At 43.6% G+C, this 16820-nt stretch overlaps 2 protein-coding genes across 2 annotated transcripts; one reads left to right on the forward strand and one right to left on the reverse strand.

Annotated features, from left to right (window-relative positions):
- Window positions 1-802: 802 nt before the first annotated feature.
- LOC133000665 (olfactory receptor class A-like protein 1) lies at window positions 803-1744 on the reverse strand. Its single transcript, XM_061070617.1, has one exon. It carries the CDS (start codon window positions 1742-1744, stop codon window positions 803-805), a length of 942 nt encoding a protein of 313 aa, XP_060926600.1.
- Window positions 1745-6646: 4902 nt separating this feature from the next.
- Window positions 6647-7612, forward strand: LOC133000476 (olfactory receptor class A-like protein 1). Its single transcript, XM_061070421.1, has one exon. The coding sequence runs from the start codon at window positions 6647-6649 to the stop codon at window positions 7610-7612; it is 966 nt and encodes a 321-aa protein (XP_060926404.1).
- Window positions 7613-16820: the final 9208 nt, after the last annotated feature.

Consider the following 16820-nt stretch of genomic DNA (forward strand, 5'->3'; position numbering starts at 1 on the left):
TAGACAGTACTTTTTGTCTTATAATTTACAGGTTTTATTCGTTTTTTAATATAATTTTATAAAAATTAATTGCATATTCACTCAATGTGATCCTTTATAATTTCCTTGCAATTTCTTAACCCTTTATTTTAATTTTCATCTACCTTAATAGAGAATATTTTCCTTGTAATTATATTTTATCTTTATTTTATTTTATTCGATTCTATTTAATGGGCTCAGTGATGTCGTGTTCCAACAATTTGCCCCATTGCAACAGCAACCCTAATACAATTTAGAGAACAATTTCTTGCCTTCACATAGCCAATGTTGTATTTAACTTCTTAAACATAATTCTGGAACATATTTGCTCCACACTTAACTGCCTGATTTCAGTCAAATCTTAAGGTTTGTAAATAACATAACCAGAATTTAAAGCTTACGGACATTGTACAATATAAAAACTGATTCTTGAGACATCAGTGCTTGTGGTTTTATCTTTCCTCAAATAGCATTTTGCACAATCATACTGTCACAAATAAAGACAAAGAAAAGCAACAGTTTCTCACAACTAAGAAACAACGAAATGACCACAAACGTCAGAGAGTTCAATTCAGACACCTGTGTATTTATGATTCAGATGAAAATATACACTCAAGAGACGACAACACTGCAGACACTTGTCTCTGTTACTTTCTAAAAGGTCCACCACTCAACTAAATGACAGTCATCTGTGCACCAGTGCTCAAAATGATAACGTCTGAGAGAACAACTCTGCCGCTGCCCTGCAGGTGCGTCAACAGCCTGTCAGGACAGAGAAGTGGAGTCATTTGTCATTCGACTCCTGAGTGTCCACTGATGGCTGCTCCTGCTCAGATGCACACATGATCTTGGCCTTGACCTTCTTGTTGGAAGACATGATGAAGTAGGGGCTGAGAAAGGCGTAGGAGGAGGAGAAGAACACCCTCATGTCAGCCACCACCGGTGACACCTTGGCCACCGTCAGCATGTAGATCCAGATCACGTTATCAATCCCGAAGAAGACCACGTACAGAACCACCAGGGTGATCACCGTTTTGGCCGCTCGGGTCTCCGCTCCACCGCCGTGAGTACGACGGATCCCTCTCACCTTGCGGCTGTGGTGATGGAGAAGTACCAGGATGTAGCCGCTGGAGCCCAACATCAGGGCGACAAACGCAAAATCCCTCACAGAGACAGCCACCCCGTTGATCACGTAGGACAGGTGGTCTCTGAAGTCCACGTGACAGAAGCCCAGGTTGAGGGTAAATGCGGGCACAGTGCCGTTACGTGGCGCCATGGAGAAGAATGGCGCTGCGATGCATACAGCCATGTTGAGGAGCCACAGCCCTGCAAAGGTTGGGAGGACCAGGGAGGGAAGGGCAGGCTTCAACCTGGACAAACGGGGCCCAGCGGGGGCGAGGGTCACTGCCTGGAACACACTGAGCATGCAGGTGATGCACACCGACAGAGCCCGTCCGATGCGGTAGGCGTAGATCACCACCTTGCAGCCGCCGTCGTTCAGCAAATGCCTCAGCCCGAACACGGTCATGGTCTGAGGGACGCAGCGGGTCAGCAGCAGCATCAGGTTGGCAAAGGCCAGGTGGCACAGGATCATGTCCACGGGAAGGAGCTTGGGTTCGGCGTAGATGATGTGGCCGTAAGCCAGCAGCACCACGGCGTTCCCCAGGATGCCCATCCCTGTTTGCAAGAGGAAGGAAACCCCTTTGATGGTCACACACAGATCCATGACATCACACGCCTGCAGCGGCCGTTATCGGCAAAGTAGACAGAGAATCAAATCTGTTACAAACAGGCAGCAACAAAAACTAAAAACCTTGACCTGACAAGATGTTCTCGCTGAGAAAATGATGCTCACCTGAAGTTGCGGAAGAAAAGTAAAGCCTGTTGAGTGTTACCTGTTTAATACCCTGTGTAATTACGATTTATAGTCTATGTTGCCCCTTGAGACCATTGGCCAACATTGCAGAGTACAGACCAGTTTGGCAAATTAAATTACCTATTAAATCTGAGCTGGTCTCAGAGGGCAAGAGCTGCCAGGGAATTCAGTACCACTGCAAAATACACACAACTTTTCAAGTCTGACTTAAACCAATACAACAATAATCAGGTGCACACATATGCATGGAAACCTTTTTGCATGCTGTAAACATTCCTCTTCAACAGAGGATGGGGGGAAAAAATCTGCAGTCCTTGTTCTGCAAAGTTCATTTGATGGCCTCATATCATATTTTAATATGATGTGAGGCTTCAGACATCTGGGTTGAATAAATCACTTCAGCGTCCTCCACAGCTACAGCAGTTAAATTATGAAATTCCCTCTTTGTGTTTCCTTGACAATGTTTCTGTGCTGAGCTGCAGCAGATGGTTTGTAACACAGGTGCTAAAAAATGACTTGATTTGATGAACTCAGAATGCCGAACTTAGGAAAAGCTTAGGAACATTTAGTTTTGCACAGGGCGAGGGCTGTGGAGTTTGTCCTCCATCACCTCCACTGCTATGATTAATACCCTATTTGGTTTTAAACGGTAAAAGTCACAACAGGAAAGTGTAGAAACGCAGAGAGGAACTTAAGCAACACAATAAGGAAACAAAACAAATCTATATATACACGTGCTGTTACAACTCCCAGCTGAGAGAACCGTACATGTGCTGGAGGTGAATCAACAGATTTCCACCCTCTCACGATAATCTGCAGACCAAACTCTCGAAACATGTCAGGATGAGACATTTTCAGGACCAGTGTGAACAGAAGAAATAATTACAGTAAGCAACCGTTTCTTAAAAAGTGAACCAACCTTTAAGTTTTAATGTGACATCCTAATTAACTTGAAAATATTCCCTTTTATTTCAAGGGAGAGAACTATGTCACACCCCATGGACCAGCTTAATAAGTATAATAAATTAGAGTGGGTTCTGGTTTAGAGTCAGACGCAGAAGCACAAGTGTGATGGGAAACGTTCAAACAAATGTGGCGTGAGTTTGCAGAGCGCCCTCTTTTTTTTTCCAATATGAATCACGATGCTCCCGACCCAGCATTTCAGATTAGTTTTTAATGTTGGGAAAACTTTCATCAGTCATAAAAAAGTTACTGACATAAAAAACGAGAAAACACAAGTGAACTCTAAACTTCCTTCCAGCTGTTACGTTTCTTTGGACAGAGAAACAACAAGTCAGTCTTCTGAATTGTTATAAATGCTTAATTCCCCCGTGGAGTTACATAAAAAAAAAAAAAAAAAAAAGAATTAGACAACCCCTACGGAGATGACAGTGTGAGGTTAATATTGATGCACAATGGGCCTGATGATGCCTTGAATGAGTCATCAGGAGGCTTTTACGTGCACAGCTGGTGCTTCTAGTGCACGCTCCCTGCCTCCTCCATGTCCTGGGAGCTGTTAACAGACACAGAGGAGCGAGACAATTAGCAATATAACAAACGTGTCTGTACTAATTGGGGGCACAGGGACGAGTGGCTATTATTCATTAATGTTCTTCACCATTGGTGCTGACGTGTGCTCGAGCAGAACTTTGGAACATGTACACTGCAGCATCTACTGTAAATGTCAAGTTAAAAATCAACCTACCGGTCAGGAATCCTCTATTTTGTGGCAAAACTCAGATTGTGAGCGTGTGCATTAGTGTTTGATAAGCATCATGAGACGTGTTATTTCCCTGTGTGTTTATAACATGTTTACAAGTTCAGAGAGCTCATTAAAAAGGCAAGTTCAAGCATGTCCTGCTCAGGGGAAGTCATCATGTACAATGTGCTGCAAGATTCTTAAAGGAGACTTCCCCCTCTGGACACTATTCATTCTATTTGTTACGAATGGAAGATGTAAATAGTTTTACCCACATTACACTTATTTAATTTATATACTGATTCAATCAAAATTAACAATTATAATAATATTTATCTTACATTAGGACACTACAACTACGAAACTACAACTATAATATTCAATTCAGTTTGCTGTTTATATGCAACTTAAATGAGCTCAGATAAATTTCACTTTTCAACCTTTTGCAACTTTAAATATGTTAAACGTCTCTGGCTGCTGAGGAGAGAATATTCAGTTCACTTGTCACTGTGCCAGTTAAGCTGTCCCACAGCAAAATGTGTGATTTAAGAAGCTTTTGGCTCAGCAGACGCTCACTCTGACGCTGACAGGCCTCACTCTCTTCATCTGCTTCTGAGGAGAGGAGGAGGAGGAGGAGGAGGAGGAGGGGGGGTTTGGGGGAAACGTGACGTCTCACGACTAGATTTTATTTGTCTTTGGGCTTCGACTGTGATAAGTTCACTTCAAACTCGGAGACAACTTATCCGTCCATTATCTAAACTGCTTATCTTTTCCCCCCGAGAGAGTCTCCAGTTAACCCTTACACCAATCTGCATGTGTTTGGACCGTGGGAGGAAGTCAAACCAGGATTCAAACCAGGAACCTTTCTGCTGTGAGGCAACTAACTGCTGCACCACCTGACAACTTAGGTATCCTGATATCATTCAAACATGCAGACAAAATAAAGGTTTCATTCATAACGCTCAATGGATGCACCTTCATTCCTTTTGCAGATGACATCAAGTCGAGAGAGACATTTAGGAACCTGTCTGCACATCTCGGTTTCACTTATACAGCAAAAAAAAAGTCAAATCACAATCTTTATACGATGTAGCCTATGTCCTTAAAAAACTGATTTGTACAAGGAGATAAAACAACCTATGAAGAGCAGCAGAGAGAGTTATCCCTCTTCTGAACTAAAGGTCATATATCCACTTAAACTGGAATTGCACTCAGTAGAGCGCATACCTCCGCCAAGGCCCAACCACCCCCCTTAAATTCACTCAAGCTGCACCACATTGCACATATATGTTTCATAAAGATCCATGAATGATTCCCTCTGGAATTGTTGAAAATAACAGCAACAGCAACAGCAAAAAGAACAACAATGTAAAAACATTTATCAACCTCTTTGTTTGGATCAGCACCAAAGTTTGATGAGTTCTTTCTTGAGCAATTTTAAATCCTTCCGCCAAGTTTTGCAGGATTACATTCAGTAGCATAATCCTGCTGAAACACACACAAACAAAACATAACATAACAGCAAAATCCCACTAAACTAAACAGACATAAAACCAATGCATCGTTATGTAAAACAAATGCAAGTACAAATGTGAAAATGCAAGATAAGTGGTAACTGAACCAGCATCACTATCAGTACCAACATACAGAGCTCGGCCTGATGAGCCTATTGTACATGCAGCTAATCTCATTATGGTCATATTGTAGAATTATAAGAGAGGTTGCCGTTAATTTCAGTGGAGGACGTGTCTCGCTATGCTCCTGTGAGAAATGGTCTTAATACTCATTACAGAGTCCCCTGCTGTGGGACATGTTGCAGTTAAATCACACGGCCCACCCACACTGATTCACCCTTACAACATCCTCACGGTTTAGCTTTATTTCCATTTTAAGGACTTTTATTGGTGCGGATGAATTATGCAATCATAAATCGGATGCTCTGTCGGGCTCTACAGATGAAACTGCAGGTGATCGATCACACCCGATGTCCTCTGTGTTTTACTGTGTGTCAGACTTCTCCACTGGAGGACACTGTGGTGTTGGTATCTGACGGGCCGCTCTCTTTAATGGCTGGCGTTCGAAAATTGATTTCAGAAATAAATAAAAACTTTAGTGCTTAATTGGAGGAAGAAAAAACTTTTAAAAGTCTCCACTTGGTGAAACAGTGACACTGAGAAATGGTTTTAATCTCTTTTTTTCGGGGAATAAACATGGAACTAATTGATATCATCTGTTAATTAACACCTTTTTTCTCCGTCCTCTGGTTGAATCTATGTTTCTCGCTGTTGGTAAATCCACACACAGCTTTCTCTGTGTTATCCCGTCGGTGTGAAACCCAGCGAGGGGACAGAGGCAGTCATCTGAATTGATCTCAAGTAATTGGAGGCTGAGGGAAGAGAAGTCAATGGACCGTACAAAGCAGATCCAACAGCCGTCACCTGTTTGCAGGTATAAGAGCACAAACAAGTTGACGGCACCAGGAGAGAGGGATCGGGGACAAGGTCCAGCTCAGACCTCTCGACTGCAGGTGAGTGGGTGACGTTTATAACTCTTATGTCATTTTGAATGTGAGGTATCATTTAATATTCAAGAACATAAGAAATGATAACTTGACTGCACTACCACAGGTGGTAGTAAAGGCCTAGCGTGTAGGTTGCATCATAGTTATTTGCATTTGTACATTTTTCTATTGACTGTCTGTATCTTTACTATTATTACTACACACATACACACACACACGCACACACACACACACACACACACACACACACACACGCACACACACACACACGCACACACACGCACGCACGCACACACACATAGATATACTCATAGCATTTTTTGCATTTATTATTAATATATTTAGATGTTTTTCAACATTTTCACCATTTTCCCAAGGAAATGTTTTTGGATCTTGATTTTTAAAAATCTTCACATTTAGGGAACAAAAGTGTGGAAGATTTCCGCTTGGCTGAATTTAAGGGGACAGTTGGCCCTTGGTTTATGTAGTTATTGATTTAATCTTTTATTATCTTCGCTCTGTCCCTGCAGGAATGTCATCAGAAATCTTTGTTCGTGGGATGCTCTATCTATCCCTCACTGTCGTTGGCGTCCCGGGGAACGCTGCAGTCATCCTGGCATTACTCCTGCTGCTGCATCAGGAGAACCGGCTCCTCCCGGCAGACGCCATCGTCCTGCATCTGGCCTGTGTGAACCTGCTGGTGGTGGGCGTCCGCTGTCTGCTGGAGACCCTGGCCTCCTTTTCCCTGGCCAGCGTCTTCAGCGATACAGGCTGTAAAGCTGTGATCTTTGTCTACAGGACGTCACGCTCCCTCTCCATCTGGCTCACCTTCGTCCTGAGCGCCTACCAGTGCCTGAGCATCGCCCCTCCCGGGTCACACTGGGCTTCCGCCCGTGCCTTGGTCGCCCGCTATCTGGGCTGGCTGTTCTTCTTCATCTGGCTTGTCAACACCTGCATGAGCTCGGCAGCCATTCTCTTCTCCTTTGGCAAACAGAGTAACTCCAGCATCACAAACCACGGCATTAATGTACAATTCTGTTACGTGCACTTCCCCTCAAAACTGTCCAAAGAAGCCAACGGGGCAGCGCAGTTGGGCAGAGACGTGGTGCCCATGGCCCTCATGACCCTTGCCAGTCTGACCATCCTGGTGTTTCTTTACAAGCACAGCCAGCAGGTGAAAGGACTGCGCAGCAGCAGAGGCGGAGGTGGAGGGAGCGGTGGGGCCGAGCAGCGGGCCGCCAAAGCCGTGGTGGCGCTGGTGACCCTGTATGTGGTCCTCTATGGGGTAGATAATGGGTTTTGGGTGTACACTCTCACTGTGAGACAGACCATGGAGTCCTCGCTGATCTCTGACCTGCGGATATTCTTCTCGTCGCTCTACGCAGCGCTAAGCCCCGTGGTCATAATTGCATCCAACAGAAAGGTGAACGGCAGGCTGAGGTGTGGGGTGCAGGAGAAGCCAGTGCAAGAGAGAGCCACGAGTCTGTCTACCATGTGAAGCCTGCTCACGCCCAGAGCTGCAGGGGAGATGATAAAGACTGAAACCTGAGCCTTCTGTCTGTATATTGTACAGGTTAAATTATGTTTTCATCTGTAATGTAGCTCATAACAATGATGCTTTTTCTTCTGAGCTATTAAAACATTTCCCTTATGAGACTCTCCTGACAGATTGAGAAATAACCTGTAATCACCTGTAGTTTAGGATGACGTGTTGTGCCTGTGTGCAGGAGGAAACCTATTGTCTCACTGACTATAATTAAGCAGAAAAACTGTCATAACAACCCGGTTACTTAACACTACTCTGTGTGAATCTCTGCTTATCTGGCACCATCTTGCTTAATTTGTTTATTCGTTATGTTTCCCTCCACCTTAATTGGGTGGATGATTTATAGCGGGGGTGACTCAGGGCCCAGTGTAGCTGTCAAATGATCTCCAGCTGCCCCCATTCAAGATAATTACGGGTTTGAAAAGAATCTTGGAAATGTCCCGTGCTAATGTCACAGGTTAATTTCCCCTCTGGGTGTTGGCTAAAAACTGCATTTTATTTTTAGAGAGGAAAAGATGTAAAACAAATTAATTATTCAAAATTTCTCATTACAGTTCAGACAATATATATATGTACGGGTGCAGTCACAGAATGAGGAGACTTGAGGGACACCAACACGATTTGCAGTGGGTTTGGAAACATGGGAATTTAGGAGTGATTATGTAATTGCCGTGTCTTGGCGAGGCAAGGGCAGAAAGACGGAGTGAGGACACGAGAACGTCTCTGAGTGACAGCCTAAAAGACTTAAAGTGGGGCTGGCAGCACTCTGTGATCTTGCAGTAACTCTTAAGTGCAATCAGTGCAGCGGTATTCAACTGCTGTCGCAATGCAGGTGAGGACAAGTCCCTCCGTCTGTGCTTGTGTAGAACCGTTGCATTCAACAACACCAGGTCGACATGACAAGACAATAGAGTCCAATACGTTTTCTCACAGAGCAACAATCATCTTTATTTTAAAAAGTAAAGCTTAAAAGGTAACGTGGTTTTTCCTCCAGATGACAAATTCCATGTGTCTTACTCTTCACACCACTGAAATCTGATTGGCACATTACTCAGACTCCGGTGGAATGAAGGATAGAATACATGGATGGTCTGATGAGAGCAGCGAGCGCGCTGGTTGCCGCCGGTGAGGAGTCGCTGGGATGCTTGACACGGATGATTCCCTTTGACGGGCTGTCTCCCTCAACTTCTGTCGGGAAGAGATGTAGCAGATTAGTTAAAAGACACAAATACATGAAAGACGGGTTCCAGCGGTGCACATGCTCCTGTCTCTGTCATCGGAGCGTGAAGGGTGTGAAGGGCGTGAAGGGCGTGCCAGGCCGGCCTCTCCCTGCACAAGACAGGACCTGTTCTCACTGGTTCCATCCTTCTGGAGTCTTTTGAGCCCGGTGAATACAGGGTGCTGCGGAACATGTAGAGACCAAAACTCACAGAAACACAACTGACCGTTACTGCCTCGCTCTCACATCCCCACCAACCTTCAGCTCACACATTCACCCCCCAACTCAAGACTTAATTCTGCACATAAGACAGAACTCGTAATAAATTCAACCTCAACTCACCTGTGTCAGAAGGGGAGATTCACCAAATGCACAATCCGGAACCGGCAACTGAAATGAACCAACTCAACAAACCCACAAACTCTTGTAGTCTGCAGTGGAGTGCACAGAAAGCCGAGGAGCCTTCCGGAGTAGTCCATCCCTGCAGTGCCTGATGTCAGTCTGTTTACCTGCAGCAGGTACAGGTATTTTTGTCCTCGGGTTCCACCAATGGCAATGCAGCAGCCGGGTTAAACCTTGCCCCCTTTTCTGCCTTGGAGCCAGTCCACACCCTAATATAGGCTTTTTTTTAAAAACTCAGTAAATGCTTGTTAGGCCACAACCCTCTCCTCCCCCACAGAAAACTTTTCAAATTACACCAGCATCTAAATCACAACAGCCAACGTGTGTAGAAATTTGTTCTGTTTATACTGATTAAAGGGGAAAGTTGACAAGTGATGTGGTAATGTACAGAAAAGCACAAGTGATTATTGTAAATGACTCCATGATGATTCACTGTAAAATAATCTATTAATCCAGTCACGCTGAAGCTTACTTTTCATGACCAAACTACAACAAAGTTATTAATCCCATCAAAAAATCTTCTCTGTCACGTTTCTTTCCAGTAAAGAAGCGCTTTGAGTGACTGTGGCTACTGGAAAATTGTTATTTTTCACTGTGGTGAAAATGTATCAGTAATAAGCACATCCTGTGGCACTTTCAAACCCCAAACTTTATGGAAATGACAGACATAATAAGCCCTTTTTAGTTTGCTGATACTGTCTTTGCTTTTTCTTCAAAGGGATGTTTCTTCAGGCGCGTTGTTTAGAGGATTTATTCCCTGTTTGAGTGGAGCTGCTGATGGAGAACGCCAGAGAAATTAGCTGTACCTTTATGTAAGTCAACTTATTCAATATTTTAAAAGTGCAGGACAGAAAGAAAAATTCCACCGCAGAAGCATTTTGAATCCAGTGCAGGGCCAGTTTAGTTTTTCTCCTGAGCAATAATAAAAAGAAAAAGAATCCTGTTTACGAGGAAGCTTCATGCTCTAAACTCTACCTCGGAGAACCTGCCGGGAGGTTACCTGAGTTTCACATGTTCTTTATTTCATTTTCTGCAACTCTTAAGTCCTGGAGTTGTATGTGGGTCACTCTTCTCCCTGCATCCACCCAGTTTAACTGATTCCCTCGGACAGGGAGCGTGCACGGATGTGTTTCGACTCGCCTGGAATGCTGCGCTGCACGTCAGCGCGGGAGCAAGATGGTGGGAAGAAAATTCACTCAACTGGGGCGAAAGTTAGACCTGTTCTGTCTTGAGAGAACTGATTAGAAGCTGCTGTGTTGAAAAAGGCAGCTGGATTTAAAACAGCAGGTTCTGAAAACTTGATTTTGATATAGTGGCAGAATATAAAAACGTTTTCAGACATTGCTGGAAATAAGCTTCTTTTCTTTCTTGCATAGAGTTAAATGAGAAGATTGATCTCCTTATTATTCTACTCTGATTATGTTGTTGGAGCCAGCAGCTGGTTAGCACAATGAGGAGTAATGGGGGGACGCTAGCCTCCCGTAATCCCCTGACAACAAAATCCCTGTTACAGCATCGCTTGATCGTCCTCATTAACACGTCATATGCTTTTCATTATAATGACCAAAGTGTAAAAGAGAAAATCTAGTTTTACAAGTTGTTAGTTTCCTGTTTCCAGTTTCCAAGCTGAGCTGTAAGCGAACCTACTGCAGCTTCATGTTCACTGTACAAAAACAAACGAGTGGAATCAATGGTCTAATCAAAGCTGCCTCAAGAAAGCAAATAAGTGTGTTTCCCAAAATGTCAACAATCAATGTTGCTTATTGAAAAGATACAAGTCAAAGCCCTTTTCAATCAGTATCATCTCAAGAGAAAAAAAATGATACAAAAGAGAAACACAGTGATATCTGTGTAATCTACGGGAGGGAGGCATTTGACGCCCATTACCATTGAGCTACTGAGGACAGGGACCCCACCGAGCGGGTGGGGGGTGCAGGGTTTGGGGTGTGGTTCAGCCTCAGAGGCCCCGGGGGCAGCAGCCTCCTGCAATTTCAACCCGAGATATGCAAAGCTGTGCCGAGACTTGAAGACACGGATGATGTTGCTGCGTATCCAGCGGAGAGCCTCACTGTAGGTTACAGAGGAAAAAGGGAATGAGGAGCGGAAGGGAGAGAAAACGGTCCAGACAGGAATGGAAGTGCTGTCACATGAGCTTCTGTGAAATAATGAAATATTAATAATCATTCCACAGAAATGATGAGGGTTACAGTTTGAATTGGCGGAGACCTGCCCTGACGTGAACCAAGTATCAGCACGTCGGAGCTCTCTCGATGTACGGCTCAGGATTTATTACTCAGGGGTGAATCAGGTTTTGTCTTATCCTTATTAAGGTAGACTCACTGAGATCTTTATATTTTTATAGGAAAAGAAACATTTCAAGAGAGGAATGAATGTATCAGGGAGGAAAAGGGCTTCGTTGACATGTCAGTTTGCAGAGATTTATGCTTTGATGAGCCAATCCAGAGCCCGCCCCCCCAAGGGACACTGACTCATGCTGAACACTGTGTGAATGCATTAGCTCAAGGCCCAGATTTTAATCTCTTTAAATGGTTGCAGTTCAAAGGCAGCTAACATGGCGATTCTCAAACTGGGGCTTTGAAAGATTAATTCAACTCCAGGAAAAACAGTGACGCTGCATCTGCAAGTTAAATACTATTAGTGCTTTATTGTGAATGAAAAACTTTAAAAATGAAAAGCAAGATGCAGAATCTAGGGTTCGTTCTTCACTCGAAAACCGCGGTGACATTCTAGATCTTATACGTAACACTCGATCTGATATGAAGTTGAGATGTTTCTCAGCCAAAAATGTCCCATGTAAATGAAACTGAAATCCTATATAATCAAAACAAAAGCTCAGGATTAACTTTGAAGATTCATGGGATGTTTTATATTTAGCTGGGCGTGTAGTGCAAAGATCACAAACTCATTAGCATGGCAAAACTTATTTTACGTTCAAGCTGTACAACAACATTGTAGTTGCCTTGAGGTAAACAGAACGACCAACTGAGACTTCAAGCTAACCGCTTTCTGGTTATGCTAAGCTAATGGTCTCTTGGCTGTAGAGATTCATATTCACCAGACGGGCTTGACTAGGATGTGGTATCAAGGATTTGTGTGATTTCTGAAATGGGATTACTCACATGAACTTTTGCTGTTATAACATTTACCATCAGATCCAACAAAGACATTTAAGAAAACATAACCTTTTTCATGTCAAAGCCGCGTTCCATTATACCTCGGAGCTCGGCCCTCAGAATGACATCACACCCAAATAACCGAGTTGATAGTGTTCCAGTATAGATCCGGAGCAATATTTATGTTAGACAGCTAGCCATTGTTAGGTGGTTAGTGCGGTTCCTCTGACCTTCAGAGTCGAATTTCCTTACCTTACCTTACTGTCAAGTTTGAACACTAATTTGCATGTTGTTCTTGTTCAATCTGTACAAAACCTTTTTGTGACTTGAGCCTCCAGGCTATTAGTTTCCTTTTTTGTTTCGTTTTTTTTGCCTTTCTTTTATGCTAAGCTAACGGCTTCTTGGCTGTCTAGCCTCATAAACCACAACGATATGTGAGTGGTATGTCAGGCAAGTGTTGATTTCTAAAATCTGTACATCTGTATTTTCACAATTACAAGCACAGACAAAACCGACATTTTCATTAAAAAGCAACAAACCTCTTGACAACTTTTCACCACAACAGTAAGGTTCCTTCCACCAGCAGCTTAGCTGTGTAGCCTAGTGTAGCATGAGGATAGTAAACTAATTAGCATGTTAAATCCTGTTCTCATTAAATCTTAAGTCAGACAACCAATATATATTGCAGGATTTCCCCACTGTCTTCAGTCTTTGTGTTATGCCTCATGGCTTAAGGTCTCTTGGCTGTAATTTCCAAAATGTGTTTGTCCACAAGTACCTCCACCACTCGCTGATACAACATTGGTCATAAATTCAGGGGCAGATCCAACAAAGACCTTTAATTAAAAAGCAACACAAGCCTCTTCATGTCAACACTTCACTGCAGCAGTTACCAGGTTCCTGCCCTTTATCGTTCCAATCTTCCCTTCTAAATGCCACAAAGGTGGAATTTTCCACGAGCCACTTCCAGTGTGTTCGCTGTGGAATGCAGACAAGATGGAGCAAGCCTGCCGAGCCGCGGCATCTCGGCAGTAACAGCACGTTGAGGTGCTTAGCTCCTGCACATCATGTCCACCTCTTTAATTCTCCCTTCAGGGAGTTTGCTACAGCACTGTGTGGCCCTGCCCTGATCTGTCCTGTGGGCGGTTGCCCCTGTTGCTGTTGGATTTCATGAGATTCCTGGTCCAAATCCTGTACTCGCTGCACATTCTCTGATTGTGTTATCATTTAGTGATTTGTTATCTAAATGCACCATCCACTATGTTTCTATGTCTGAGGAACTCTTGCAAAAAAGTCCTGAAAGCGGCAGGATGTTTCAACCCGATTCAAAGCTGCTGGAGATGTTTACGACTGCTCTATTAAAGAGTGGTAGATTGCCATCTGTGCCTCGGAGCAACAGACCTTGTTAAGTTATACAACAGGGGCATGTGCTGACATAACAGCCGCACATATCTCATCTCGCTATTACCGCCCCTCACACAGGTGAGGGAAGTGAAGAATAATACCTGGAGAAAAATGATTGAAACATCGAGTTCCGTCGGAGACAGAATTACCATCTGTGGTGGCCTGTGACAGGAAGGAGCAGAAATCATTCCTCCACATACTGCACATACAGCACATGTACACACCACTTAATGTACATCACAGCGTTACATTTTTAATGGGAAGTACATTAGATGACAAATTGCCTTCGGTGGGGAGTTGTTGCCGTGTGATGATAAGAAGCGTCTCTCCACAGCACACTATGAAAAATTCAGTGTCCCTGTGCTTCTGCAGACCGAGCGGTGTCATTCCCACCACTTCAATCTGAATAATACAGCAGATATGAAGGATCTTCTGTGCATCATACAGCTGCTGTAAGAGTCATTGTAAAAAGGCACGAGGGCAGCATCCACACAGACATTTAGAAACTTCATATGTATCCAGTGTGTGTCACTGCATCAAAGGGTGGAATGAATTTGTTGTCCACGGTCAGCTGAGGTAGACCACTTTCCAAATTAAAGACACAACCGCTGGTTTTGATGTAGCTGCCTCACAGTGCTCGTAAATCTGAAAATGTCCGACCAGCTCGCTTTTGTCTTGACTTTCAAAACTCTAACCTCTAATGAGAACATTTTTAAGAGTTGCCTTTGGGCGCTTTGACAAAATCTGACAATGCCACCTTCAAGTATGTGAGGATGGGGCAGGAGAGGGCACCACCTCTTGATTCTTTAAGGTATTACAATAAAGGGGCAGATTGATAAATGCTGCTGTAGTTCTGAGAGGATGGATGGTTCTGGGCAATAATAAAATACAATTTCAGGAACCCGCTATATAAATCACCCTTTTATCGTTTTCTTTTTCCTGGGCTGTGATTTTATACGAGTTCTACTTGATTAGATTCTGACTTTAAAGTACGAGTGATTGACAATGTGCTGAATTCTTGGAATTTTTTACATCTGGCACAACTCTCGAAAATACTTTTTTAGATGTTTTCCCCTGCACCTTCACTTGTCCATCACTTCGCTTACAGGACATGAATAATAATACAAAATAAAATACTACATTATCGAATACTGGGACAACAAAGAAGACTGTTCGAGCATATGAGAAAGTTGCTGCTGTGCGATTGATTGAGACCGTGGTGCCTCCCCAGACATCGGTCAAAACATTATTCAGATGAGACTTCGACAAAACCTGTGACACCAGAGAGGTCCTCTTCTACTGGGATTGAGTTCTGTATTTTATGGTTTCTGCTGGGGCAGCATGATGATGCAGTGGTTTCTGGTTCAAGGTTCTGGGCCCAAACCTGATGGCCTTTATATGTGGAGTTTGCCACTTGTCTGCAATTGGTTATCTTCTTGTATTCCAACTTCCTCCCACAGTCCCAAAGATTTGGCAGTATAGATGATGGATTGATGGTTTTGGTTTCAGGGATATTTTACTTAATCCCTGGATAGTGAAAGCAGGTGAAGGCAGGTTGTCCATCTGTACATACAGTGTCTGGTTAAAAACTAGAAGCTCAGACAGGTGACAGAGGAGAAGAGAAGACATGATTACAAAAAAGAAAAAACTATCCATCCCGCTCCGTGAAAATCAATGAGCGTAGAAATAATTGCTGGCAGGTTTGCCCTCATGGATAATTACACAGCAGTGATCTTTTTCTCAAAATTTCATTTAAACTGTTGTGATTCTCTCGCAGCTGTGCAGCCGAAAGAAAATGAGACAGAGAAAAAAACGGCTCATTTTTCTGTACGTTATTTTTCCATCAGCAGCTCACACATCTGGCTCATTTCATCGGATTGTGTGAGACCCTTTTTACCTCGAGCTCCTCGCCGCACCTCTGCCCCCTGTGGTCCTTCAAGATACACTCATTAACAGTGGAGGGCATTGGACACATCGGCTCGGCACCTCCCTGCAGGACTGAGTCACTCCACATCACCTTGGAAAGCGTCCAAGCCGGCAGCGCATCAGGCCTCAGGAGGGGAGCGAGGTTAAGGTTATGGGATGAAGGTCAGCGTGCCGCGGCCTCGTGCATGCTGAGGAGCTCTGCTGCTTTCTAGACAGGAGGAGTTTTCTATGATCTCTCCCTTTCTATGTTTGATGGAAAAGACAGCACCTGGGCATGAATCCCTCTGACACTCTGACTTTCTGCGTTCGAAATTTTTAAGGCTTCGGTTTCAGCCCGGGTTCATAAATGATTCTATGTTTATGAAATATTATCGGACGTGTTATGTCACCTCCAGAGCTATTATTTAAAAAAATTAATGGTATTTGGCTGAGACTGGATCCAACAGCTGAAGCAGACCTACGAGCAGCAGTTGGAATATAAAGGCTGACGACCATTAAAATTACACTTTCTCAGTTAGCGGGTGGAGGCAGTGAGAGAAAAGTTCATTAGTAAGGAAACTGGAGTCTACTGTGGAATCAACCAGAGCTTCTTTTACTGATTATTGGCTGTTCATTGATTAAGAACTCTGAGGCAGGAACAGAGGAAGCTGTGAGGGTGACGAATCCTCGGCTCCTGCCTCTTCTTCAACAATCAGGGAGAAAACCAAAGGTACTCGGACGTCTCTTCTGGGTTTAAAAAAGTCTCTCATATGAATCTCAATTGGAACTGTACTCGAAAATCCATTCATCGTATGATTTGGTCCATTTTAAATGTCTTTAAGATGCAAGCAGGGGGGAGATGGTGAATTAAATTTTCTTCAGCAGCATAATTTTGCTGTCAGTCATGGTCCCCAGAGGATTCCTCCTCATGGCAAGAATGTATGTTCATCAAACGGTTTTAGTTCAGTCCCAAAAACCTCCCTGTTCATTTAGGCTTAGAGTTAAAACTAGTTCACAAATGTTAGCATGCTAAGACTAGGACAGTGAACATGTTAGATGATTATATCCACTGAACATGAGCATGTTAGCATTTAGC

The sequence above is a fragment of the Limanda limanda genome, chromosome 4, assembly GCF_963576545.1.
Source record: "Limanda limanda chromosome 4, fLimLim1.1, whole genome shotgun sequence".
NCBI classification, from domain to species: Eukaryota; Metazoa; Chordata; class Actinopteri; order Pleuronectiformes; family Pleuronectidae; genus Limanda; species Limanda limanda.